The sequence below is a fragment of the Aspergillus brunneoviolaceus genome, assembly GCF_003184695.1.
Source record: "Aspergillus brunneoviolaceus CBS 621.78 unplaced genomic scaffold BO95scaffold_16, whole genome shotgun sequence".
Lineage (NCBI taxonomy): Eukaryota > Fungi > Ascomycota > Eurotiomycetes > Eurotiales > Aspergillaceae > Aspergillus > Aspergillus brunneoviolaceus.
In genome coordinates this window covers 128491-154384 of record NW_020290746.1, presented here as the reverse complement: position 1 = coordinate 154384, position 25894 = coordinate 128491, and the positions used below count along the sequence as shown (strand labels likewise).

The window sequence follows — 25894 nt, the reverse complement described above, 5'->3', positions numbered from 1 at the left end:
GTCCGGAGTGTGTGAATGACTAAGCCCGCCTGGACCAACCCGACAAACCAGGCACTTCCACCCACCAGGAACGCGCCCATCATTTTCACTTGCTCCGGAGCATTCTCGACGGACTGGTTGGATCGGCCACCAAGTTGCAGGTCAACCATACACACAATATGTCAGGCCAAGGCGAGACCTTCTATCTCCGCTACTAGTAAGGACAGCCTGTATGAAGCCCAGGTTTCCTCAGCTGCTGACAGCCCATGCAGCTCAGGTCACTCTGGGCGGTTTGGACATGAGTTTCTAGGTTGGTATCCTCTCAGCGTTGCAGCTGGCGAATGTATGAGTTAACGATCACTAGAATTTGATTTCCGCACCCTTGGCGATGGCCGCAGTGCTGCCGTCCGATATGCCAACAACTCCAATTACCGCAATGACTCCCTCATCCGCAAAGAAAGTGAGTTCCCAACAAGGTGCGGTGATACTGGGTTACAAGAGCTGATACAATCGTATAGTGTGTGTCAGTGCGGCAATGATCCAGGAGGTCAAGCGCATCATCAAGGAGAGTGAGATCATGAAGTAAGCCTTACCTTACCCTGCCGGATATTGGTTGAGCTGGGTATACTCACACGACCCAGGGAGGACGACTCCAAATGGCCTCAGAAGAACAAGGATGGACGCCAGGAACTGGAAATTAGGTTGGGTAATGAACATATCTCCTTCGAGGTGGGTTCTTGTATTGCAATCCTTGACTGTGGTTCATACATCCTGACTGTTGGACGCAGACCGCGAAAATCGGCTCCTTGGTGGACGTGACCGAGTCTGCCGATCCTGAAGGTCTCCGTGTCTTCTACTATCTGGTGCAAGACTTGAAGGCTCTCATCTTCTCTCTTATCTCGCTTCACTTCAAGGTGAGTTGAGCCTTACTTGTGCGCACCCCCAAGGCATTTCGGCTAATAGGAGTCCCTCGTCCAGATCAAGCCTATTTGAATTCACACGCGATGATTGAACGAAGAAGGACACAAATTGGCATAGGCGTTACTTGATATTTGGCTTAAGACACCCAAAATGATAGCGGATATACCTGATTTCATTCATTGCAGCACCAATTAGTAGCGCGTAGCAACTGGCGAAGACCAGGTCCGGAAACTGCAAGCGGGAAATGACGCAATGCAGGAGTGCCAGTAGAGCCAACGTAGCATGTGCTTCATGTACAATTGGCCACGGCTTTCACTACCAGAACAATGCCCAACTTAGTATGTGATATCAGAGAACAAAATGTGAAATATGTTGATGGGTGAGGGAACGAGGGAGAGGGCTTGGGGCGGAAGCAGCTGAAGATCATATCATATCATATCATATCATATCATATCGCATCGTATCACATCTTCATCTGTCCCTTTCCCCCCCTTTTTTTTTATTCCCTTATCAAAGCAGCGCGCAACCCTCCGATTAACCGCCCGAGGCGCCGCCGATTGCCCCGTTCGCCTCCCCCGCGCTCGCATGATCACAAAAAGCCGCCCTATCCTTTTTGGGCAATGTCTGCTGGCTGCTGCAGTGGCTGCGGTGCGCAACCCCCCCGGACTCATCAATCAAATCAATTGAACTACACTTCCTTTCTATTCATCTCTTGAGCCCCCCCCCTCCCCCATTCATTCCTCCTTTCCTACTTCCACTCCCCTCAATAACCCCAAGCTTACTCCTGCAACCTTCGCTCGGTTCTTTATCCGATTCCCTTGAATAATTCCCTTTTGATCCTAGTCTCCTTTCCTACCCTGCGGGCTTTCCGAATCCCACGCCCTGGTTACGAACTGCATGCTTGCTTTTCCTGCTTGTTGAACTCCCCTCCGTCTCCTTGCACTCCCTCACGCTTGCTATAAGTGCACCTGCTTCGGATCCGATGTCATTCATTTCTTAATTCGCCTCCAATGCCGACCCCGAGTGACATTACATCCAGTGTGAATGCTTCGTCAGGCCTAGAGGAACTCTCCGCTCGTTCCACTTGCCCACCCGAGGTCGAGAGGCTGCCTTCCTGGAGAGAGTCTCGAGCACCCTCCACTCTTTCCGATCGGGATGATTCCGAAAGCTCTTTGTCTCAGCTCATCTCTGCGGCCCACACGGCGCAGAATGCCCTGATAGATGCGACCGCAGGCTCAACCGCCGAGTCTTCGTCCGGTGGTAGCCCGATGAAAGATGTGGCAAAACCCGAAGATGAGCCTGCCGCGGGGAGGTTGAGTCCGGCTGCAGAGCCATCATGCTCGACCAGCCAACCTCCGTCGGTCACTTCATCATCGAACACCTCGCTGTTAAGCTACGAGTTCTCTAATATTCGGGTATGTTCTAGACTAAAAATGGCATGGTCGCGAGCTTGGTCTGACTCTGGTAGCTCCTCCCTAACTACACTTCCTCTTTCTTGCGCCCGGGAAGTAAATTTACTGGCACGCAGCAATCCGATCGGCAAGTCTACAATGTCGATGTCGAGATAAAGCATGTTGACATGCAAGAATCTTATCTATGTGGATATCTTCGCATACAAGGTGCGTGGACCGCAACACAAGGGTCTAATACCGCCCATGACTCACGTAAACCACACCTGCAGGTCTGACGGAAGATCATCCCACTCTCACGACGTTCTTTGAGGGCGAAATTATCGGCACGAAACATACCTTCAAGACTAAGAACGAAGCATGGGGCGCTACAGAGAAGACCGATATGCAGCATTGGAACAGGTTTCCTGCGTGGCGTCCGCTATCCAAGCAAGCAAGGAAACCCGATTTCACGTATCGCAATTACGCCCAACGTGAACACATTTTCATGCGCTGGAAAGAATACTTCTTGGTGCCCGACCATCGCGTTAGATCCATATCTGGTGCAAGCTTTGAGGGGTTTTACTACATTTGCTTCAATCAAGTAGAGGGAACTGTTGCTGGCATATACTTCCATGCGAAGAGCGAGAAGTGAGTCTTCCGAGAAGAGTACCTACATCTTTAGTGCTAACCTGAGCCACTTTACTTCAGATATCAACAATTGGAGCTCAAGCATGTGGAAGACCATGGCTGTACTCCAGCCATGGAATTCCGTTAAATTCCCCTTTCCTGCAACTTTGGCCCGGGGCCATGAATGATTCCTGAATCAGGCTATCAACCCTTTCCCTGGCATTATTTCATTTAATTGTTCTTTATTCTTCCTTTCCACACCCATACCCCGCCTTTCGGCGGCAAAGACCTTCCTGTTTACTATATGATGTCTCGAACCTCGGAAATGCGGAGCGTTTCACCCTTCTCGAGTCGTTTCTTGACCGCTTTACCATCCCAGCGGCCAATCGGCCCCAACGCAATGGGGGTTTCATGCCACCTTGATGAAGACACGCTTTTGTCCTTCCAGTCTTCTCTTCTGCCTTTCCAATTCTTCCGCTTCGGCGTACAGATGGTTGTCAAAGTTTTATCTCCCAGCACACCACACTTACGGGTCATGACTTGTTTGTTTTCTTTTTCCATCACCCATGCTTACTCGTCAGGTTTCTTCTTCTCATTCTATAGGGCTATCATGAACAGTTTATCACGAGCAGAGCGAAAGTCGGGCATGTACTCTCATTCCATTCTCTATGGTATGCTTTTATCATCGTTTGCTTGGGTCTCTCCATTTACCCCACTTATCAGTCTCCTCGGTCACGAAATCCGCTTTTTATTTTATTTTCTACATCGAAGAGCATTAGTTAGGAACAATAGTGTCCGCGGTTATGGAAAACGCGATGACACGGTGATTCCCAAGGTTGATTCACCTTTACCATTATCAAGCGCCTCGCCAGCACCGAGTAGTAGTTACCCACTCAATGTAGCTAGATAATAATAAGAGATTCATTGATCCTGGATGTATTGTTTCAACATCTATAAATCCAATTCTACTAATTTGGGCATTGAGTAATCAATAGATCATCTGTGAACAATCTGGGTAATGTAGAAATATATTGTACTTGTATTCTCTCTCTCAATGCAGATATTGCTGAATAACTAACGAAAAAGAAAGAGGCCCCAAAAAAAAGTCCAAAAAGAAAACGCTCCTTCGTATGCTTGGGCGTGGTACGAACAAAGAACCAATACGAGACACAAAAACAATCCCAGGATTCAGCATGATTGCCGAAGAAGAGGGCCACACACATATTGCCCCTCCCATAGAGGAATTACAACAACAAATCGCAGGTCGACAAACTCGTTTCATAGTGGTATGTCGAGATGACCAGACAAAAGCCAAAAAAAGAGGGCCAGAATATATGTAGTATAATATGCCGACAACTCGTATGGGGAGGAGAGAAGCCAACGGCAAAATAAAAAGAAAAAAGAGCAAACCAGACCACAAGACCAGTAGTGATTTGGTGGATTAGAAATGAATGTATGCAGGGTATCAGATGCGGAATCAACAGGCGTAGTAGGGGTAAGAAGTGTGTTGCGTGGGATAACAATGATGGCGATGGGGCTGGGCAAATGCGGCTTTTTCGAAAGAGAATGCATGAAGGGCAGGCAGAAAGCAAACATTCAACACAGCTTGGGTAGGCGTCGAGGGGGGACGGAAACCAGGCTGCACTAGCCGTAGGTTGAGTTTTGGCGGCTGCCCGAGGTGGAACTGCTGGCGCTGTTCTCACTGCCAGGCGTGGGGGCATCAAGGACGACCTGCTGGCGGATGGAGACGATCCACTCGTGCTGGAGGAGCTCGGCCGCGGTGGATCGCTTGAGCGGATCACACTCGAAGCAACGACGGAGGAAGTCGATACCCAGATCGCTGAGTTGGTCGCGGCTCGGAAGCTGTGGTTGGTTGCCTTGGGCGATGTTGTACATAATGGCCCACTCGTTGTCCAGGGTCGACCAGGGTCGACGGCCAGTGGCCATCTCCAGGATCACACAGCCCAGAGACCAGATGTCAACTGCGCCTTGGCGGTGGATGAGCTTGGAGGTGTCGCCGCGGATCACTTCGGGGGACATGTACATCGGGGTGCCGGTCATAGTCTTCTGGTTCTTACCCCAATTGTTCTGGGGGATCTGAGAGTCTTTGGGTACGATGGCGTCCTTGTGACCAGTGCCAGAAAAGGCGTCCATGGGGGCGACAGTCCTTCCTTGGCGGGCGATAATCTTAGCGGCACCGAAATCGACGTACTTGATAATTCCATTGTGGTCAAGGAGGATATTCTCGGGCTTGATGTCGCGGTGGATGATGCCGGCCTGGTGCAGGTACGCCAATCCCTCCAGAAGCTGGAGAGCGTAGACCATGATGACCGTCTCATCCTCAACACGGCCGTGCTCGAGCAAGCTCGCAAGAGACCCGCCAGAGCAGTACTCCATGAAGATGTACACTTTGTCACGGTGGACTTCAATTCCGTGGTATGAGACAATATTGGGATGATCAAGAACTTCCAGCACGCCCATCTCATCGCGGATCTGTTGTGCAATCTTAGGAATGAGCTGAGGGTCCTGCAAGCGGATCTCCTTGACAGCCATAAGGTAATTGCTGTCGAGGTTGATTGCAGCATAGACGGATCCGAACGTTCCGCCTCCAATGAACTGACCCTGCTGCCAGCGCAGAGTGACATTCGTAGCCGAAGACGAGAGCACGGTAAGAGATCTATCAGCCTCATTGGATCCCTCCAGAACTCTTCCGAGTGCTTGACGCTTCGCATCCTCATCGACTCGCCGATCTTCAATCTCGATCAAGTGAGCCAGGCGCTGTTCTCGCACAAGCTTGGTCGCTTCCTCATCCGTCAAAACTCGGCCTGCGGCCATTCTTCTAGAGCCGGCGCGCTCTTCCAAGCGCTGCTTCTCTGCCTGAGCTGCGCGAGAAGACCGAGCGCCCATGATATCGAAGTGAGATATGAGGAGTGACATACACCCCGCCACTTTCTGTCGTAGACGAGCAAACTGCGCGTCGTCCATGGAAAGTAGATGTCTGCTGGAGGTAATAGCCATGGCGAATTCAAGGGCAGAGACAGCCCACTTGAAAGTCTTTCGATCAGCAGCATCACAGTCGTCGCAAACGAAGGAGACCCAATCAAGAGACAAATCCACAAGTCTCGCACTATTCATAGCGCGTCTGTTAGGGTCAACATTCGAAGAACGCTTTCCGAATTCCGTGGCAAAAGCATAGCATGCTTGTACCAGGTCATGATTCTCTACTCCCTTCTCTCTCAGCTGATTTCGGATAATTGCAACGCTATCCATAATTGTCATGGACAGCTTAAATGAAATCTTCTTGATCTTATTAAGTTCCACATTAACGCGACCGAGATTGGCCCGTTGCTCAATGGCCATGTCGAGATGCGTTCCAGTCAGATGCGCCAATTCAGCCCGAGCATTGGCCAGGCGCTGCTGGGTGCCTTCGACAACGAGGCGCAATTTCCCTAATCGCAAGTCTGTGGGGTGTTCCATGGTTTCGAGCTGCATCTCTTTGCCAGCCCAAGCCAATGGCTTCTCTGGACGAATGACCAAGATATAGGGCGCGTGAGGGGAGTCTTTCGAAGCATCTTCATCACGGAAGGACGTGCCCATGATTGCTTGTAGATCTGCGGGCCGACCCCACAAGGCAGGATGCGCAAAGAGATAGACGTTCTTCTGGCCCGTGGTAGAGTTAGACTTGATAATGAAATGGTCCGATACGAGGAGCGCTTCCAGGAAGTCATAGGCAATGTCAGCTGGCAAATTGTACTCCGTTGCATTTTCAAACAATTGGCGCAAGAAGCGGGAGAAACGATAGAGCTTCCGTTGGCGAATACGTGTAGAATCGAGAACGCTCTTATACCGCTTATCCATGTCGATGGGATCCTCATTCGGACGTATCGTCAATTCCCGTTCAAAATGAATCATCAAGCGTTGAAGAGACTTTGCAGTCAAGGCACTGATCATAAGTTAGCAAAAATGCAGATCGTAGTCCGAGAGGTCCCGTACCTGTATTGCTCAGCAACCTCAATGTCACCTCCATCAAGTTGACGTCCGACCTCATTAGAGAATTCCCAATCCTGTTCCAGAATTTCCGCTTCCTTGAATGTGTTCTTGTTTGCATTCAGCTTCCAATTGAGGAGTCGGAAGTAGTACTTCATGGCGTCCAGGACAACCGAGTCAAAATTCTCGTCGATACATGGAGGCAAGTCCCAGCCGGGCTCAGGTCTGGCGATATCCATATATCGTTGCTTGATGTCCACCGCTACTTTCATCAAAATCTGGAACTGTGAAAGCATCTGATCCACCAAGATTGGGGACTGCTGAGCAGGATCTTTCATGTTCTTTGCATAGGAAAGTCGCATGCGGATAATCTCCTGGATGAGACGTGAGGGGAAGTTAATCAGGGTAAGCAATTCTTCGATATATGGCGGTAGATGACGCTTGGCAAACGAGCTGGCATTTTCAATCAAGGTGTTCTTCGCCTTCTGAATCACTTCGCCCACACCGTTGAGCATGTTCTGTCTCCCCTGGAGCGTTCTCAGCCCATCTTCCTTCATGATCCGGTCCAAGAAGGAGGATTCGTCGGTAAGATCACTGTTAATTGACTTTGTCCTTGGCTTGCTGAAGTCAAGCTCGTCGTTGCCGACCCACTTTTGCAGAATGGCAAGTTCAGTGTTGATCAAGATCGTTGTATTGTGCCAGGCAAGAACAGCATCACGACTGGATCGGAATTCATCAGAAGCAATGCGGGGGTGGGCGCTTTCCAGCTCTTTGTGAGTAGAATACAAGCTTTCACATCTCTCGATCTGTGCCACAATGTCCTCGACCTGTTGAATGGGAGGCTTCCCAATCTCCGTCTCACCCTTGATCTCAAACTTGATGATTTCTTCGATGATAGGTCCCAGTCCACTCCGGGCCTCTTCGATCAGCTTCCGCTGCAGAGCTACACTGCGCCCGCACGTTCTTGCCCTAACACCCAGCCATATCGCATTATTCTGGGCGGAGGACCGTTTGGAGTCCGTAGACCCTAGAAGACGTTGTTTCTCTTGCTTGACGACATCTCCCTTCAAGACAGAAGACAACATGGAGTGCCACTCCAGCCTTTCCTGATTTCTTGGGTTCTTCAGCTCATCGATCGTCGGCAGATTATCGTCGTTGAGGAAAAGTTGAATGTCAGGGTCGTAGGCATCATCTTCGAATGGAACTTCTGACGACGGTGAGGGTTCCTCCAGGTCCGAGTCACCGATTCCCGGGCTCATATTCTGAGCTTCGTCGAAATGGTTGTACCATGCCTGTGGGTCGGCCCGGATGCGCTGGACATACGCCTTCTCCTGCGCTCGATACTGGGCGTTCGGGTCCCTGCGGGGGGTTCGCTTCGTTGACGAGGATCTCTGACGGTCATTCTGAAAGCTGATGTATTGGGGCGGGCGGCGCTGAGGGGCGTAGGTGTTGGAAGGTGTCCGAGCGGGGCCGGACGGGCGTTGCGACCTCAAGTCACCTGGCAGACCGTCTACAGGTTGTGCTTTGTCGAGAGCGGAGGCACCAACGCTCGCACCCCGCGGGCGTGATGGTGTGCCCGTGACCCATGGAGGGATACCGCTGGGGAGGGATGGGGTAGGAGAGTTGGCGATGGTCGACGCGGGGGTTGGGATCTGGCCGTCGAAATTCTCCGTGAAGCTGGAGTCCGACCGGAGTGAGTAGGGCTGTTGCAGCAGCTCATCGGAGGAACCGGAGCCATCCGAGTCATGATTGTTCATATCAGGATGCTCCATGATCTGGAACCCACGATCTTGTTGGGACTCCATCTCGCATGGCCAGTGCTAGAGAGCGGGTTGGAAGGGAAAGCCTCAAGCGGATAGATAGGGGCTGTGGCGGTGCATGCTTCTGCTGCTGGACCGGTCAAAAAATCCCTGGCAAACGCGTCTGCGTCTTCAGCCGTGTGGCTTGAGCTAAAACGATCACTTCAGACTATTGATGGGTGCTCAGCGCGATAAGAAGTGTGATATAGCACTCAATGCCAATGACTGGGCGACGTCAGAGACGCTGTCCGGAGGGAGAATCAAGAGAGCTTCATTTAGAAGCGGAATCAAGGATTGCCCACCGCCCATGACTAAGCACATCACCGCCACACCAATCTCCCTCTGACTGTCCACCTTCGTTCCATGCAATCACTGAGAGCAGTGTACGGAGTAAATCAACTTTCAAGACTTGGATAGGACGCGCGGTCTGCGATGATAGGTCACTACTCGTATATCATTCTCATGACATTGCCACCAGGTCCTGAAGCTTATTCAGAGCCTTCACAAGCGAAGCACCAGTGTGGAGCAGCGAGTGCCCTGCTGTTCTCATGACACTACGGCGTTTGCGGAGTACTTTGTATACTTTAAATTATTTGCCATGCCATGATACCAGATCCCGTCGTCCACATCAGCGCTCATTCTAGTCAATGCCGGAAGATCAACACTGGCGCATGCTCTTTGATCCCGATGATCCCTCGATGATCTGCATTCGAGGAAATAGACGGCTGTCTCTCAATTTCCAGATTGGTATTGATCAACCCACCATACGCATGGACTGCGAGGGGCGTGCATTAGTGCCTCAGATCTGAAAGCCCGCGCTGCAGTTGATAGAGAAGCCCAGGTGCATGGTCAATGCCCCTGCGCAGGGAAGAATTGGTACTTTCGTCTTCAGAGCGCTGGCCGAAGTTCCCAGCAATGGTGACATTATGGGCGCCGCGCCGTCTTGGGTTCCACGGCGACACACAACTATCCTTACACATCCGGGTGCTGGGGCGCGAAAAGGCACTTATCTGCATCACCTGCAGAGAAGCAAGTATGAGTCTCGTTTCAGGTCAATTGATCCAGCGGTTGGGGAACAACAATGTTGAGAAGGTAGCGCTGCGGGCTTGAGGCGGGTTCCCCTATGCAACACCCCCAGTAGGCTATAAAGCAACAAAGATCCCAATGATAACCCAAGAATATTGAATGGTATGACGATTAAGTCTATCTAAACCCGACTGTCGGTAAAGTCATGGTTACAAGGAAGCGAGATAATCTCGAATGTCAGTCGTCGGACGGCCTCTTGATGCTTTCAAGTCATATCCCACCATGCACAACCGGGGAGAAAAGAGAGCCTTTGCCTACAGACACAAACCGAATCAGCCTAAAACCCGTTCACTCGCGAGTATCACGTTGACTGACCTGTCAGGTCGAACAGCAGGCGGAAAATTGAGGTAACAATGTGAGAGTGAGAGCGTTGTGGAGAGAATAGATATAACGAATTACTCAGGGGCCCGGTACATGCATGCTTATTGCCTACAGTCATTCGTTCCTCCAAATACTTAACCCTGTACTTTCTCATCTGCGTACAGACGTACAGAAAGACAGACAAATTGTGCTCTTATAATCCATTAAAAAAGTGAATGTCTGTATTCTGAAAAGCTTTGATAAGCTTGAAACTACATATACAGTGGTTGGCTGCTTCAGTTGCGATGTGACTCCGGAATCTATCAGCTTTATTCTTATTTTATTGAATAGTGTCGTCAACCATAGACCCGGGTGACTTTATTTCTTCTCTTACAGCTTATGCAGTGAGCATGTCCCTTTCAATATGGATGGATAACGTGGATTATGAGAAAGGTGCCAAGCGCGTGATGGACGGAGTCTTCAATGGCTGACCATGATCCTATATCCACAAACTCATTGCTGCGATTGCAGATGACATCGTGACCAGATACTGCTCAGAAGGAACAAGAACTACTGTCATGATGTTGTTCCCAGCCCGCAAGGCTGCTGAAAGATGTCGTGACTTCATTATCATTGCTATCGAGGCAGAAGCGGCGAAGGAGGGACTGGCTGGGAATGTCAAGACAATTGATTTGTGTCTCGATAGTAAGAGCTCGGTGACTCAATCGATAGCCATTGCTAAGGTGTCATCCTCAATATCCGCCGTTATACTTCAGGAAGATCTGTTCCCAATTGCGAAACAGTATTGGCGATTTCGGAGACAGGATCTGAAGTCGACAAGCAGAATTCTATCACGCACTTTCTGAGGAGGGTATCTAGTAATGGATTCTGCGAACACCGCGCCGGCATCGCAGACGCAGAAACAGTCGCAACCGATAGCGAATTACAAAGAGGCTCAAGGAGGTATCAAAGAGATTCCGCCATAGATCATCGTCGAACATCCCCCGAAGCAGAGAAGAACGTCAATACTGGATCAAGAAATGTTGGACTCGATGACAAACACAAGGCCGCAACAGAGAGCCGGGAAGACACGCATTTCCTGGAGGAGCAATTTGGACGAAACTTAGATCTCTCATTTGTCGTCAACGCCAGAATGGTGATTCGTCGACGCCTAGCAGGTACCTTGTAGGCGAAGTGGGTCTTACATCTACAGCTGCAGTCAAACGATCGAGCTCGCAAATCAGTCCACGGGGAGTGTCCAGACTGTCCGTCGACGACGTTTACCTCTATTCGTGCGGCATGAATGCCATTTTCAACACGCACCGGATGCTGCTCGCAGTTCGAGGCCCACGGGAGAGTATCTCGTTTGGTTTCCCGTATGTCGACACCTTGAAAGTCTTGCAGAAATTCGGGCCTGGATGTCTGTTCTACGGGCATGGCTCCTTGAATGAGCTGAACGACCTAGAAGCCCGTCTGCAGGCTGGCGAACGGCACCTGGCCTTGTTCTGCGAATTTCCCGGGAATCAAATGCTGAAGAGCTACGATCTCCAGCGCATGCGCCAATTGCTCCACAAGTATGACTTCGCTGTGGTGGTGGACGAGACGATTGGCAACTTGGTCAATGTCCAGCTCCTTGCCCGGGCCGAAGTGGTGGTCAACAGTCTCACGAAGATATTCTCAGGCGACTGTAACGTGATGGGTGGCAGCGCTATCCTAAATTCCGAAAGCCGGTATTATTTGCCACTGAAGTGGTCGTTCGAAGCGGGCGTTCGAAGCGGATTTTGAGGATAACATTTATTGGGTCGAGGACGTTTTGTTCATGGAGCGCAATAGCCGGGACTTCGTGGCGCGCATCAGGATAATAAACGACAATGCTGAGGCCATCTGCCAAGTTTTGCAAGCCCATCCGCTAGTCAAGGACGTCTGTCACCCCAAGTAAATTCCGACGAAATGTTTCTATGATGGGTGTCGGACCCCCACGGGCGGGTATGGAAGTTTGCTGTCGTTCACGTTTCACCCGAAGAACATACGGTGGCATCCTTTGATCGCATCGAGACGGCCAAAGGGCCGAGTCTCGGCACGAAGTTCACCTTGACGTCGCCTTATGTTCTTCTCGCGTACTATCGGGAGTTGGAGTGGGCCGCGGGGTTCGGCGTACCGGCCGATTTGCTGCGCGTTAGTGTCGGGGTCGAGATTGTGGAGGACCTCAAGGCTCGGTTTGCGTTTGCGCTGGAAGCGGCCGAAGCGATCGGGTCGGGCACCGTGTGATCGTCGAGTTACCACAACATTGGAGCGCTTCCTGTCTGGTAGACTTGAGTATGTATTTCTACTCGTACGGAGTGGCGTATCAAGCTTTCGCAGATGAACGGACCACATGGGGAACATTGATGCTGTAGTTAGCTATACTTGGGGATGGAACTCGGGAGCTGCATAAGCAGTACCACCTGGCAGTATATTTGCGGTGTCAGATATAGCGAACTAATGTGACTGGTTTCTTGGCGTCGTGAATGGTGACTGGGTCAAGGCAAGGACGAGCAGGTCGAGTGATAATAAGTTCAATAGGAGGTAGTTTGGTTCGTTCGTAATCAACAGCCTTGTAGATTGTGTGGTAGATAAGACTTCCACCCGAGCCGATGGTGATTGGTTGCCACAACGGAGGAAGATAAGGAGTTTCATCTTCATTCTCGGAAGGTTTAGGAACAACCACCAGACTCCCATCCCATTGCACCAACTCATTCAATTGTGCTCCGTACTCACTGTACAGCTACAGTTCAGAACGCCAGTGGGGCAGATCTGCAAGGTTTGGAGAAACCTCGTGGTCATTACTGCGCCTCCCGATGGAGCTTCACGAAGGATGGCAAGTCCGCCAGGATCCAAGAATCAGCCCTGTCAGCGCAATGGCATACCAACATACAATACGTATCTGGCGGGAGATAAGGAACTCTCTTTGACCCCTTACCACCTGTGCATGCAATTGTCTACCTGACTAACTCTTAATTTACCACTGATAAGACACATGGATGACTATCTCCAGCCAGTCCCGATGCTGCCTGAACCGAAGGATTTCTCCCGGGCTGAATAGACTTCTCTCCTTATCCATACTCCCGCGCATTTGCATTATTGACCCTCTTCTGTCAATGAAATCCCTAATCTCCCTCCGCGTTTGAGTTTCGCATCACGAAGCATACCTACTGCTATCACTCCGAGTCTACCGGCCTGTTTGCCGCTTCCGACATGTAACCGACATGCAGCCATCAGCCATGGCTGATGGATTAGGCGTCCATGCACGATGAACAAGCCAATGCCGTGGAACTCTACTCCCAACATGCGCATCCACTTTCTCGACAGATCGGAAAATGAAAAAGAGTCATCCCAGCCAGCTGCAGGTCAGAGGAATACTGCCAAGTCAATCAATGTGAGAAATAACATTGGTCCGTGATGGCTCTCCTCCAGCAACTCCACCCGTCTGGATCCGCCGCCATGGCCAGTCCTCCGATATCTATCAGTAGATATCGCATGGTATTAAGACCAAACTAATCCTGTCGCCAAGAAAGAGGACATCCCCCAGAATGGCTCCGATGATGTGGAGCCCTTCCAGGGTTCGAAGCAAGTGAGACGATGGCGCTTTTCATCTGACTGGTAATATCTCCGGCCGCCGACTATCATCACCACTATTTATCACTCCTGCATCTCCCCCTGATCTGACCTCTCTTTTTTTTCTTAAGTATATTTGAAATCTATACTTTTCTTTTTATTATTGATCAGCAACCGAGTCATCCTAAATCGGTAACAGCTCAGATTCAATTATTCATCCATCAGTGCCCGGACTTTCCCCTGCTTGCTTTCCTTGCTGTCGGTCTAATACGTGCCTGTTCCTTCCATTGCCTTCGAGACCCCCTACGCTTGCGCACCGCCTGCGCGTTCGATAATACTTTAACCTCTTGCCAAGCTGTGGTAGACAGGCTGCAACCCACAGTTCTTTCTCTTCGATCCTGTAACAAGTTCCGTGCATCTTGTGAGATTCACGATGTCGGCGTATCCCGTTGCCTACAATGGCACGGGTGCAACGGGTGGTGATTCCCTGACGGAAGACCTCAACATTTATTACAGTGTAAGCTCCTTAGGCGCTTGATACTTAGCCTTTGCTAATTGTTATCAGTCCGGGGACATTGCTTGGGTGATTACCTCCACTGCCCTGGTGCTATTGATGATTCCGGGTGTCGGGTATGGGACCATTCCTAGTGTTCGATATAATAACTCCAGAGCTAACCCTACCAGCTTCTTCTATTCCGGTCTTGCTCGACGCAAGTCAGCTCTGTCGCTGATCTGGCTCTCGATAATGTCGGTCGGGGTGGTATCTTTCCAATGGTTCTTCTGGGGGTATTCGCTAGCCTTCTCCCACACTGCTGGAAGTTATATTGGAGACTTGCAGAACTTCGGTATGAAGGGTGTGCTGGGAGCTCCTTCCGTGGGCAGCACTAAAGTTCCGGATCTTCTGTTCGCCGTATTCCAGGGAATGTTCGCAGCTATTACGTGAGTATACCTTTGCTGTGATCCATTATAAGGCGGCATATCTGACAGTATGACGCCAGGGTGGCCCTTGCAGTCGGTGCCGTTGCTGAGCGCGGTCGCATGCTTCCTTGCATGGTCTTCAGCTTTGTCTGGACCACCATCATCTACGATCCCCTCGCCTGCTGGACATGGAACGCGTCCGGTTGGGTGTTCAAGCTAGGAGGTCTCGACTTCGCCGGTGGTACTCCTGTCCACATTGCCTCCGGCTCTGCCGCTCTTGCCTACTCTCTCATGCTCGGAAAGCGCCGTGGCCATGGAACGCACGAGCTCAACTACCGCCCTCACAATGTCACCCATGTTGTCATCGGCACAGTCTTCCTCTGGGTTGGATGGTTCGGTTTCAATGCAGGCTCCGCTCTGGCTGCCAACCTGCGCGCCGTGATGGCGGCCGTTGTCACCAATCTGGCTGCATCGGTGGGCGGTGTCACCTGGTGTCTCCTGGACTACCGACTTGAGAGGAAATGGTCTATGGTTGGATTCTGCTCCGGTGCCATTGCCGGTTTGGTTGCCATCACTCCAGGCTCCGGCTTCGTCACACCTTGGGCGGCCTTCATTTTCGGCGTGGTCGGTGCTGTTGCCTGCAACTATGCCACCAAGCTGAAATATGTGATCCAAATTGATGACAGCCTGGACATCTTCGCTGTCCACGGTATTGGTGGCCTTGTTGGCAACCTTTTGACCGGAATCTTTGCGGCGTATGTCTCTTTCTATGTCTCCGCTGCCAGCACCCCACTAACATTATGCTAGTGACTACATTGCTCATCTCGATGGCTCCACCGTCATCGACGGTGGATGGATCAACCACAACTACGTCCAGCTCGGCTACCAGCTCGCCGACTCTGTCTCCGGCATGGCCTACTCCTTCTTCGGCAGCTGCATCATTCTTTTCCTGATCAACCTGATCCCTGGTCTCCACCTGCGCATCTCCGAGGAAGATGAGATCCTGGGTACTGATGACGCCGAGATCGGTGAATTTGCCGTATGTCTTCCCAATTTGAGCCCTTCCATCATGTTGAGCAGAAAAACTTACCCTTAGCAAACAGTACGACTATGTCGAAATCACCCGCGACGTCATCGCCGGCACCAGCCCCGAGCACGCCGAGAGCTCTTCCAAGCGCAGCATCACGCCCGCCGGCAACGAGGAGTCGGTAGAACTGAAGGCGTGAATGGTGACTGGACCAGTTACTTCTCGGACAGGGTGGAACCACCACTCCACCTAATTTATTCCCTTTTTCTTGGAACTATATCCCATTTCCTTTTCTCTTCCGCAGGTCTCTGCCACTTTGATATCCCCCTCTTTTACTGTGAATATGTATATACTTTTCTTTTCTTGGTTTTATTCCCCCTTTCAAGGCTTCCTCTATTTGACTTTCTTACCTAATGTGACTGGTTATCGGTTCAATGTTTCTGGAGAAAAAATAATTGAATGAAGAAGTGTAATCAAAACTATACAACTTTCCATCCCGGTCCCTCACTCATCCTCAGGTAAAGCTACAAATCCCCTGACGTGCCTTGTATGGAAGCCTCAACCCTCTTCATATCCCCTTCCCCAACGATCTAGGAGATAGACGAGCCACAGCAAGAAGCAGATGTCTTCTCAGACAGAGGAACATACTACGCAGAGTACATTACTTACTCCCTCTTGGTGCCATCCCGTATAACTTCAATTACAGAATACTCTGCAGGAACTCGCCTACTTAGTTAGCTTTTTCAAAGTGACCTCCCCCCCCCCCAAACTGGCATCCTACCACCACCCGCTCGGATTGGGCTGTACTGTACCAGGCCGTGCTCGCAGCACCCACTGACTCCCACACCCATCAATACAATCAAGAAGCAAAGCTAAGCAGGCAGGAAGCCGCGCCTACCTCCAAATAATCCTCAAGCACTCGAACCAGTGCCAATTGTCGCCGGAGTGGCACCGGGAGGGTTTCATGTACATAGCCGAAAGGTATACTTATACATCACTTGGCCCCGCTTAGCACAGCTGTAGCGGGTGGGCGGACAGATGATCTATATACTCATAGTCTGTACGGTAATCCAGCCTTAGTAGCTAGACTTAAAGCCCCGGTAGGGAGTTAAGAACCCGAACCTGAAGAACCTTGAAGCCTGGAGCGCTCCGCTTAGCGCCGGCAGCATATGGCAGCGTGCTGATTGGTGGGGGCTTCAAGTATACCCAACTTGATGCTTGCTTGCCGAAAGCAAGTCACGTGACTTATATCACCTGTGTCGCTTCACCTCCTGTGGGTAATGTACAAGCCACTGTGTGCCAACCGCTTATCCCTAACCCGGTATTTTCTACTCCTTCCACATGTCTCAATAGACGTCATGAGATAATCCTACAAGTTCAAAGCCCGGGTGCTATCACCGCAGAAAACCCATAGGCGAGCAGAAGCGGCTCACATACGCTGCATATCAAGCAATAAACTATAAATTGCTTCGAACTATGTGCTATTGATTTGGATTGGTTCAGGCTTCCATCGGCCTAGGTAATTAAAAAACAGGAAGGGGGAAATTAAAGGCGCTCAAACGAAATAGTTCACCGACAATGGCCGGTACAACGAGCCAACGTCCTTTGCGAATGTAAGCTTATCAAGGGTATTAACGAGCGCATGTCCCGCTTTGCGTCATTCTTGACGGCCAAAAGTTTACTCCTGCTCATCAAGGATCTCCTCCTCGGGGCTGTGACAGAGTTAGTCATTACATCTCCGGCACGACAGTCGGGAAACTTACTATTCCTCTTCACCCTCGGAAATGGAGGCGTCCTGGTACTGCTGGTATTCGGAGACGAGATCGTTCATGTTGCTCTCAGCCTCAGTGAACTCCATCTCGTCCATACCCTCACCAGTGTACCAGTGCAAGAAAGCCTTGCGACGGAACATGGCAGTGAACTGATCACCCACACGCTTGAAGAGTTCCTGGATAGAGGTCGAGTTACCGATGAAGGTAGAGGACATCTTGAGGCCACGGGGAGGGATAGAGCAGAGAGCAGTCTGGATGTTGTTGGGAATCCACTCGACGAAGTAGGTCTGGTTCTTGCTCTGGATGTTGCGCATCTGATCCTCAACCTCCTTCATGGAAACACGTCCACGGCTAGATTCAGTCAGTACGAAAGTCACGACGCAATAGGATACGGGCAGCGTACAAGATGGCGGAGCAGGTGAGGTAACGGCCGTTGCGGAAGTCCGAAGCAGCCATCATGTTCTTGGGGTCGAACATCTGCTGGGTCAACTCAGGAACAGAGACGGCGCGGAAAGAGTGAGCGCCACGGCTGGTCAGAGGAGCGAAGCCGACCATGAAGAAGTGGAGACGAGGGAAAGGAACCATGTTGACAGCCAGCTTGCGGAGGTCGGAGTTAAGCTGACCAGGGAAACGAAGACAGGTGGTCACACCGGACATGACGGCGGAGACCAAGTGGTTCAGGTCACCGTAGGAGGGGTTGGAGAGCTTGAGAGTACGCATGCAGATGTCGTACAGAGCCTACAGCAATTTTCCGGTCAATTTATGCGCCTTTCACCCATACCGGCCGGGTCACCCATATCCGCCATATCTCCCAGAACATACCTCGTTATCGATACAGAAGGTCTCGTCGGAGTGTTCAACAAGCTGGTGGACGGAGAGGGTGGCGTTGTACGGCTCAACAACAGTGTCGGAGACCTTCGGGGAGGGAACGACGGAGAAAGTGGCCATCATACGGTCGGGGAACTCCTCACGGATCTTGGAGATCAAGAGAGTACCCATACCGGCACCGGTACCACCACCGAGGGAGTGGGTGATCTGGAAACCCTGGAGGCAGTCGCAGCCCTCAGCCTCGCGACGGACGACATCGACAACCTGGTCGACAAGCTCGGCACCCTCAGTGTAGTGGCCCTTGGCCCAGTTGTTACCAGCACCGGATTGACCGAAGACGAAGTTGTCGGGGCGGAAAAGCTGGCCGAAAGGACCGGCACGGACGGCGTCCATGGTACCGGGCTCGAGGTCGACCAGGACGGCACGGGGAACATACTTGTTGCCGCTAGCCTGGTGAAGCAGTCAGGAGCTGATGCGGGAAAGCCGGAGGGAGGACTCGAAGACGAACCTCGTTGAAGTAGACGTTCATGCGCTCCAGCTGGAGGTCGGAGGAGCCATTGTAACTGTCCTTTCCATTAATATCCTTCACCATTTTCCGCGACCCGCTGGTCCTGCCGCCCGGGAAGTCTGCACTTACACACCGGCGCCATCGAGGCCGTGCTCACCAGAGATGGTCTGCCTGGAAGATTGTTAGCTCAATTGACCACAGAGAAGCTTTGACAGTAATGTTCTTGACTCTGGGTGAGAGTCTACAGAACATGTCATCTATCCATTCACTCGAGTAGAGACATACCAGAAAGCGGCACCAATTTGGTTACCCTGTCACCAGCACCCATGTTTTAGTCCACTGCATGAATATATCGAACCGCAAAGGTTGTGTGTCCCAGCACGAATTCACTTACACACTGACCGGTCTGGAGGTGAACCTGTTGGGTGGGAAAAGACTAGGTTAGCTGCATGATCCTTATATTGAACAACTGGTGGGGGCGCATCAGGGGAGTCAAGTCTAAACGACGCGTCTCCCGTGGCGGACAACAACGGAGGGGGGGTAGACCACATACAATTTCGCGCATTGTGAAAGGTGATTGAAGTTGAGGAGGAGAAAGAGTGGGTTGACAGATGTCGAAGAATGGAGGAATGTAGGGATTAGGTGGAGGAGACTGGGTAAGACAGTCGAAGTGGAAGGAGGAAGGGAGAAAACGAGGAATTGGGTTAGTTTGGAGAGTTTGGGTAGAGAAGGAGAGCGGTGAAGGAAGGGTGGTGGGGGGGAAGGGGGGGGTTGTTTAGGGAGAGTTAGTGGTGCAGTAGCAGTGAATTGTTACCTGAGCACCCCCCGATCAACAACAAAAAAGTCAACAGTGAACACAAGCTGAGTTGGACCGTGGCTTGATTGTTTTCTTCCGGCAGTCCAAATATTAAGGGGAAAATCCCAAGAAGGAAAGTACTCAGCCCGATCGGGTTTGGCGTGTCAGTTGGCCAGCACGGGATTCGTTGGAAGGGTTGAATTCATGCCTCAGAAGTCAGGCTCGCAACCAGCACACGCGAACCGAATTTTGATCTACGACCGAGCCTCCCGTCTGGTTCATGGCATGTGTTTTGTTATGGATACGGATTTGGTCGTTCTTTGTTTCCCCGCTGGATGAGGTCATTACTTCTTTGAAATATTTCTTTTGCTATAGTACACATGTTCTTCATTAAGGTTGATTATGACTACGGGAATCACAGTCCCTTGCCCACAAAGTTCAGCAAATTGCCCGTTGGGGGATACAGATCTGCTTGCTGTCCATGATACCTGAAAATAGATGTCTCCCCATATCGCTGCTGCTGTTCCTGCTACCGCCGCTGCTCTCACTTGGCAGTATTCTCCACCGTGTGAGAGCTTTCCAACCACGTGCCAAATTCATCCAAGCGCTGCTCTTCCTCCGAATCTTCGGCATCCAACCCTTTCTCGGCCAAATCTTCCAGCGCTGCCCGCTTCTCATTGGTCTTCTTGAACTTCTCTTTCCCATCGGAAATGTACGCTTCCACGCGCGTGCCAGCGAAATAGCGCCCATCCATCATCTGGGCGACATGAACTGTTAGCATGTACCATTTGAGTTGAAGAAAGTAGATATCATGCGGATGCAACCCACCTGGACACAGTTGCGAGCCGCCTCCGGATCCTGGAAGCGGACGCTCACAATCCCCTCCGGCTCCTTGTCGTAGAGAACAACATTCGTAATCTCCCCGAGCTTCGAGCATTCATCGCGAATATCTTCCTTGATGTCGAGTATAGCGGCAGGGTCCTCCTGTCATAACGAGTCAGACCTTTTCATGAACATCGCAGCACGAGAACGGATTCCGTACATCTAATTCTTTCAGAGTGAACATATGTTTCAGAATGACAATCTTCTCAAAGCGAGAGCTTGTATCTGGAAGGGCCGACGGATCGTCATCGTCCCAATCGGCAAGTTTACTACCAGTCGCCAAATTAGTATCATCAGCATCGACAACCTACCCCACCGTCTGAGGGAGTCTCCTTACTTGTTAAGTTTCTGGGTCCGCTGAATGATCTTCCGCTTATCGCGCATGCTCGTCTTCGTCGGGGCCTCCTGTTGGCTCTTGAAGGAGAAATCCGCCGCCTGCACGCGCATCGCCCCCTGCGGGCCCGTCACGCCCAGCCGGAAGTCCGAGTCGTCCAGCATCTGAATGGCCAAGTTCACCGACTCCGGCCGGAAGTAGACCACGAGCGCCTCGCCCTTGAACTTCCCGTCGTCGTCGTTGTACATCTTGATGCGCGGGCGGCCGCTGTCGATCTCCTCCGCAATCACGCCGCACTTGGAGAAGAGGTCGCGGATCTCGTCGAAGGTGGCATCGAGGGGGATAGACGTCACGAAGACGGCCGTGTTGACGCGCTGTTTCTTCGGTTTCTGTCCATTGCCCTGCACAGATCGAAAACCCCCGAGCTTTGCTTAGCGTTGCTGGCTTTGGAACCTTCGTAGACAAACAAAAGGTTGACAGGTAGGAGTGAGTTGCAAACTGACCTCTTCACCATTGCCCTGCTGTTTGCGCTTCTTCTTCAATTGCGACGCCGTCACCTGTTCATCTTCATCCACCCCGTGTACTTTGTAGGCTTCTTGCTGTTTCTGGAGCAAGTCATCGTCGACCTGGAGAGAGCAACACCCACCACCACCCAAGCGAAAAAATCAGTTTTCACGAACCAACCATACACCAGGCAGAAAAAGGTAGCCCCCTTTTCCCGGCTTGTTTTTCACATGCACGCGAACCGATTTCTCCATAGATGAAAAATAGTGCTCCGGATCGCCGGAGCAGCAAAACCGAGGGGGGGGGGAGAAGGAACTTTCAACAGCCCGGTAGGTACAGAGCCCACAGGTCACTGCCAACCAAGGCCGAAGAGAGACAGATGGAGAGAGCGCGCTACACACCGTCGGGATCCACCGCTTCAGAGCGGTGTCGTATTCATATTCTTGACCGTCGTCGGTCTCCAGGATGAACTTATCGTCGAGTTTCGAGAATGAGATGCGCGGGTCGCTGTCGAATTCGGAGGGGTCTTGCGGGAAATTGGCGAATGGCGCCGGGTTCGAGGCGGCGTCGTTCGATGAGGGTGACGCCATTTGCGGATGTGTGTGCTGGAGCCAGCGCTCTGCAATGCGACTGTATGTAGCTAATATGCGGGCAGCTTATTAAATTGTTTTGGGGAGGGTGTAGCTGTATGAAAAGATGCAATGCCAGAATTGAGTTAATGGGGTTTGGATGAGATCACCGATTGCCCCGTCGGCGTTTGCGTTTGCGGGGAGATGCTTTGCTTGCTGGGTTTATGTAATCTTCTTCGAAGCTTCCGTGACGATGGAGCAGCCTTGGCTGGCCGGCTTCTACTGCAGTACATAGTAGTTCTCCTCAACCACTTCTGCGCAAGAACTTTTCGGTTCACACCCACCCCGCTGCTACAGATTCCGTTGCTATATCTTCATTAGCAGTAGGGCCAAGCAAGAGCTTTATCAGAGGCACTCATATGTAAAGGAAAGTTGCAATTCATGCCGATAGCTCAAGGCACTCCCAACGCCTCAATCACGGGGGACCTCAGAAATCGCCTAGAATCCCTAAGTATTCTACTCCGTACAGACCCACATACTAGCTAAAGGACATACTATGTACTATATAGATAATGTAGACACTCAACCTCGAATAGAGGATCTCCAAACAACATCTTTTCCCCTCTACCCCCGCAGGAGAATCACCCCATACAGCCCCTCAAAATCTGACAGAATACAAACGAAGGTGCTAGCAACCGTCGCTTTGAAATCGAAATATAGTGGTAGCTTACAAATGGCACTGCGCTTAGTCCATACATACCAAGCCCCCATCTATACCACTCCCAAAGATACGAGTATTGGTACCAAGTTCACGACGTATAAATAGGGATCACACTCTGGACAAACCATGAGCCGAAATCAGAGATTATTCAAGCGCATCCTCTTTAGCGATATTCTAACAGCATCAATTACCAAGACAATCAATTGCCCCTAATCATAATGTCTACCTCGCGAGCCAAAATCGTCTTTGGCGCCGGCCTCGTCAACGACAGCAGCAAGCTCAATACCGCGGAGAAGACCACCGAGATCCTCCAAGTTCTGAAGCGTCACAACATCACCCAAATCGACACGGCGCAGATCTACGGCCGCAGCGAGGAACTCCTGGGCCAGGCCAACGCCGCAGCGCAGGACTTCGACATCGACACCAAGCACGGCGGGGGGTTCCGGCCGGGGCGCGCATCGCGAGAGGCGGTCATCGCAGATGCAGAGGAGAGCTTGAGGAAGTTGAACACTGACTCGGTATGCACCTCCCTCCCACCTTTCCCCCAAGCTGTCGACAGTCACAGCAGAGAGATAAGCGAAGCTTACCATAACCCCCTCCAGGTCAACATCTTCTACATCCACGCCCCCGACCGCACCGCCCCCATCGAGCCCACTCTCGCCGGCATCAACGACCTCTACCACGCCGGCAAGTTCAAGCACTTCGGCCTGTCGAACTTCACCGCGGCGGAGACCGAAGAAGTCCTCCGCCTCTGTCAGGAACACGACTACGTGCGCCCGACCGTCTACCAGGGGAACTATAACGCCATCTCGCGTCTCATCGAGTCGAGCCTCTTTCCCTTGCTGCGCGAGCACGGCATCCAGTTCTACGCGTACAGCCCCATCGCCGGCGGGTTCCTGACCAAGACGAGCGAGCAGCTCCGGACTGCGAGCGGGTCCGGCGGCCGCTGGGATCCGGACTCCGGGTTCGGAAAGGTCTATCGGGGTCTGTACATGAAGCCGGAGATGTTGAGGGTCCTGGACACTTGGAACGAGGTCGCGGAGAAGGCGGGAATCTCCAAGGCCGAGTTAGCGTACCGGTGGGTGGCGTATCATTCCGCGTTGGACGGGGAGCTTGGTGATGCGATTATTGCGGGGGCGAGTGGTGTCGAGCAGTTGGATCAGACTCTGACGGCCCTGGAGAAGGGGCCCCTCGAAGATGAGGTTTTGAGGCAGATCGAAGCCATCTGGGAGGTCGCGAAGGAGTTTGCGGTCTTGGATAATTTCAATTCGCGCTAAGGGGGTCTGGCAGTTTGCTGCTGATTTAGAGTCCAGACATCGTATTAGTTGGAAAAATATGACAGATTTATTATTTTTGATACTGAGTGATAGACCTGAACAATTTTCGATATTCGTCACAACCGCCTGGAAGATGAAACCAAACAATCAGGCCGAATACTGTCAATTCCAGAGCTGTGATCAGAACTCCAAAAGGTCAGTTTTTCTCATTGGCTAGAGTATCTTAGATGAAAGGACATTGTCCCCTCCGCGAAGACCCCAACTCCTCTGTGATCTGCTGCAGTTCTTTCCGGCCCCGTCCTTCAAAGTACTTCGGGCCTACATCAGGGACGTAGTAGCCCTGCGGATAATACTTCTTCCCCTCATCACCAGGTAAAGGCCGGCCGAAAGCCCAGGTCAACCAGGCGACTGGACCCCAGCGGTTCCGCAACGTGGGTTTCGCGTAGTAAGGCGCTGCATCCCATTCCGTGGAGAAGATGCGACCATGTTCGTCCACATCCGTGAAAGTCTTATACCGCAAGATATACGGCCGGGGAAGGGCGAGGTGGCGCATCGCAAACCGGCGCACGGCCAGCAAGCCCGCGAAGACCCGAGCATATGCTGTCGGAGGCGGGTCGTACCTAGAAGTGACATCCAACCGGGTCAGCGACGTTACTCAGATGATGTCGCGGGTCTTGAGGTAGCACAGGGGCGCCCAAGCGGGGCGAATGGGAAACCTACATCATAGCTTTTCGCAGACGGTCGTCCATCATATAGGACACAAACTTCAGCCCAACATGCTTGAACGCTTCAGGGACCATGTACAGCAGCACTTCCGTGGTCTGGTCGGCCGTTTCTCGGTTCTTGACATGGGGTACCATGCATTTCGCTTCGTAGGCATCCGCCCAGGCAATCGCCTCCTCCAACCAATGCAAGCCGTCCTGAAATCCATTCTTGCCTGACGGCAGGGCATCGTAGCTGATGTTGAGGTTATCGCCAACACTCTTCCAGAAGGTACCGATGGCACATCTCTCCAGGTCAGTCGCGCCTCGCCATTCGTATTTCTCCAGGAATCGGACGGGCTGCACGGCGAAAAGAGCTAGCGTGTACAGCATGTCATCCTCGAGGATCTCACCCGAGGCGCGATACCCATTGTGCATCCAGCGGGTGCGCGCGATGGCGATACGAGCACGGTGAGACGATGGAGCATTGCCCATAAATTCCTGGATCAAGACCACCGTGTCAGCGTAGCGCTTCAGGGAGGTCTCCGGCTTCGAGAACTGTGCCGTGCCCGCGAGCAGCTTAGAGATGGTCGGGATGCCGTAGGTCTGTACCGGGGAGTTGTCAGTGGTCTCAGATGGCACAGAATGTCGCAACGAAAAAAAATAAAAAAAGAAGAAGACTAACTCGGAATAGTGCGAATTGGAGGGACTTCAGGTAAAAGAAAGGAAATTCCTGCTCTAGCATGGTTTTCTGAATCGCCCACGCGTCATCATCGGTCATGCGAGCGAAGGACTCGCGCGTGGGATAGTTGTATCGCTTGTGCATCCATTTCACTATGCGAAACCGCAGAAGATTCACCAGAGTGACATACGAAGTTATGGCGAGAATGAAGTATGTCACGTAGGGATGAGACCAGGCGCCTGAAGAGAACAGCGACGGCCCCTTCCACTCGGAAGAGTTCCCCGTAGCATTCGCCATCGGTATTTCAGTGGCCGGCTCGCAATCTCTGCTCAATTGCTCTGACAGAGGCTCGTAGATTGATGTGATATGGGGGAAATGTCAAGTCTAAGATAACCTTGGTGGAGACTCCGCACAGGCTCCGAGGGATGATAGATTAGCGGGTACCGTGGCGGATAAGGACCGATGGGAGTTCCATGGATTATCCGGGGTCACGGGTCTGGGGCAATAGTTCTGTAAGTTAGTGGCTGCCCTGGGGCCTGGGGCTGCATCTTCAGTCTCCGCATCCGCCGGCGGGCCAAGGCGGTGAGCTTTCTTTATAGACACTGGTGATGCCTTCATATTGCCATCCCATTCAGCGAAAGCAAGCTACTTCCTTGATGCGAAGCGACCATAGCAATACAAGCTTTTGGCC

General features: G+C 51.8%; 10 protein-coding genes across 10 annotated transcripts; 5 read left to right on the top strand and 5 right to left on the bottom strand.

Moving 5' to 3' along the window:
• The first annotated feature begins 80 nt into the window (after positions 1-80).
• On the top strand, positions 81-1075 carry BO95DRAFT_440527 (mago nashi family protein). Its single transcript, XM_025585984.1, has 7 exons — positions 81-196; positions 252-289; positions 344-439; positions 498-561; positions 621-708; positions 768-893; positions 958-1075. The coding sequence occupies exons 1-7, from the start codon at positions 159-161 to the stop codon at positions 970-972; spliced, it is 465 nt and encodes a 154-aa protein (XP_025444727.1). The 5' UTR covers positions 81-158; the 3' UTR covers positions 973-1075.
• Positions 1076-1763: 688 nt separating this feature from the next.
• Positions 1764-3142, top strand: BO95DRAFT_59353 (GID4/VID24 family protein). The gene is made up of 4 exons (XM_025592078.1): positions 1764-2315; positions 2369-2519; positions 2582-2939; positions 3000-3142. Exons 1-4 carry the CDS (start codon positions 1911-1913, stop codon positions 3064-3066), a joined length of 981 nt encoding a protein of 326 aa, XP_025444726.1. The 5' UTR covers positions 1764-1910; the 3' UTR covers positions 3067-3142.
• A 790-nt stretch (positions 3143-3932) lies between these two features.
• On the bottom strand, positions 3933-4381 carry BO95DRAFT_59332 (uncharacterized protein). The gene has a single exon (XM_025592077.1). The coding sequence runs from the start codon at positions 4198-4200 to the stop codon at positions 3970-3972; it is 231 nt and encodes a 76-aa protein (XP_025444725.1). The 5' UTR covers positions 4201-4381; the 3' UTR covers positions 3933-3969.
• Positions 4382-4562: 181 nt separating this feature from the next.
• On the bottom strand, positions 4563-8710 carry sskB (putative MAP kinase kinase kinase SskB; the record flags this gene model as incomplete). The annotated part of the gene is made up of 2 exons (XM_025588808.1): positions 4563-6861; positions 6912-8710. The coding sequence occupies 2 exons, from the start codon at positions 8708-8710 to the stop codon at positions 4563-4565; spliced, it is 4098 nt and encodes a 1365-aa protein (XP_025444724.1).
• Positions 8711-9935: 1225 nt separating this feature from the next.
• On the top strand, positions 9936-12358 carry BO95DRAFT_451218 (PLP-dependent transferase; the record flags this gene model as incomplete). Its single annotated transcript, XM_025588069.1, is given in 7 exon segments — positions 9936-9966; positions 10457-10543; positions 10622-10922; positions 11063-11275; positions 11353-11857; positions 11877-12011; positions 12086-12358. The coding sequence occupies 7 exon segments, from the start codon at positions 9936-9938 to the stop codon at positions 12356-12358; spliced, it is 1545 nt and encodes a 514-aa protein (XP_025444723.1).
• Positions 12359-14117: 1759 nt separating this feature from the next.
• BO95DRAFT_451217 (ammonium permease MEP2) lies at positions 14118-15828 on the top strand (the record flags this gene model as incomplete). Its single annotated transcript, XM_025588068.1, has 6 exons — positions 14118-14201; positions 14250-14314; positions 14369-14623; positions 14683-15357; positions 15410-15641; positions 15706-15828. 6 exons carry the CDS (start codon positions 14118-14120, stop codon positions 15826-15828), a joined length of 1434 nt encoding a protein of 477 aa, XP_025444722.1.
• Positions 15829-17075: 1247 nt separating this feature from the next.
• BO95DRAFT_490932 (tubulin beta chain) lies at positions 17076-19065 on the bottom strand (the record flags this gene model as incomplete). The annotated part of the gene is made up of 6 exons (XM_025590628.1): positions 17076-17752; positions 17805-18139; positions 18224-18679; positions 18738-18792; positions 18867-18908; positions 19019-19065. The coding sequence occupies 6 exons, from the start codon at positions 19063-19065 to the stop codon at positions 17392-17394; spliced, it is 1296 nt and encodes a 431-aa protein (XP_025444721.1). The 3' UTR covers positions 17076-17391.
• A 1012-nt stretch (positions 19066-20077) lies between these two features.
• BO95DRAFT_429589 (U2 snRNP complex subunit CUS2) lies at positions 20078-21843 on the bottom strand (the record flags this gene model as incomplete). The annotated part of the gene is given in 6 exon segments (XM_025584897.1): positions 20078-20290; positions 20362-20517; positions 20537-20684; positions 20753-21123; positions 21253-21375; positions 21655-21843. The coding sequence occupies 6 exon segments, from the start codon at positions 21841-21843 to the stop codon at positions 20078-20080; spliced, it is 1200 nt and encodes a 399-aa protein (XP_025444720.1).
• Positions 21844-22572: 729 nt separating this feature from the next.
• BO95DRAFT_384214 (aldo/keto reductase family protein) lies at positions 22573-23905 on the top strand. The gene is made up of 2 exons (XM_025583446.1): positions 22573-23061; positions 23146-23905. The coding sequence occupies exons 1-2, from the start codon at positions 22762-22764 to the stop codon at positions 23818-23820; spliced, it is 975 nt and encodes a 324-aa protein (XP_025444719.1). The 5' UTR covers positions 22573-22761; the 3' UTR covers positions 23821-23905.
• A 30-nt stretch (positions 23906-23935) lies between these two features.
• BO95DRAFT_408625 (uncharacterized protein) lies at positions 23936-25634 on the bottom strand. Its single transcript, XM_025584112.1, has 3 exons — positions 25207-25634; positions 24541-25127; positions 23936-24440 (listed from the first exon to the last, which is right to left on the bottom strand). Exons 1-3 carry the CDS (start codon positions 25498-25500, stop codon positions 24044-24046), a joined length of 1278 nt encoding a protein of 425 aa, XP_025444718.1. The 5' UTR covers positions 25501-25634; the 3' UTR covers positions 23936-24043.
• Between the last annotated feature and the right edge of the window lie 260 nt (positions 25635-25894).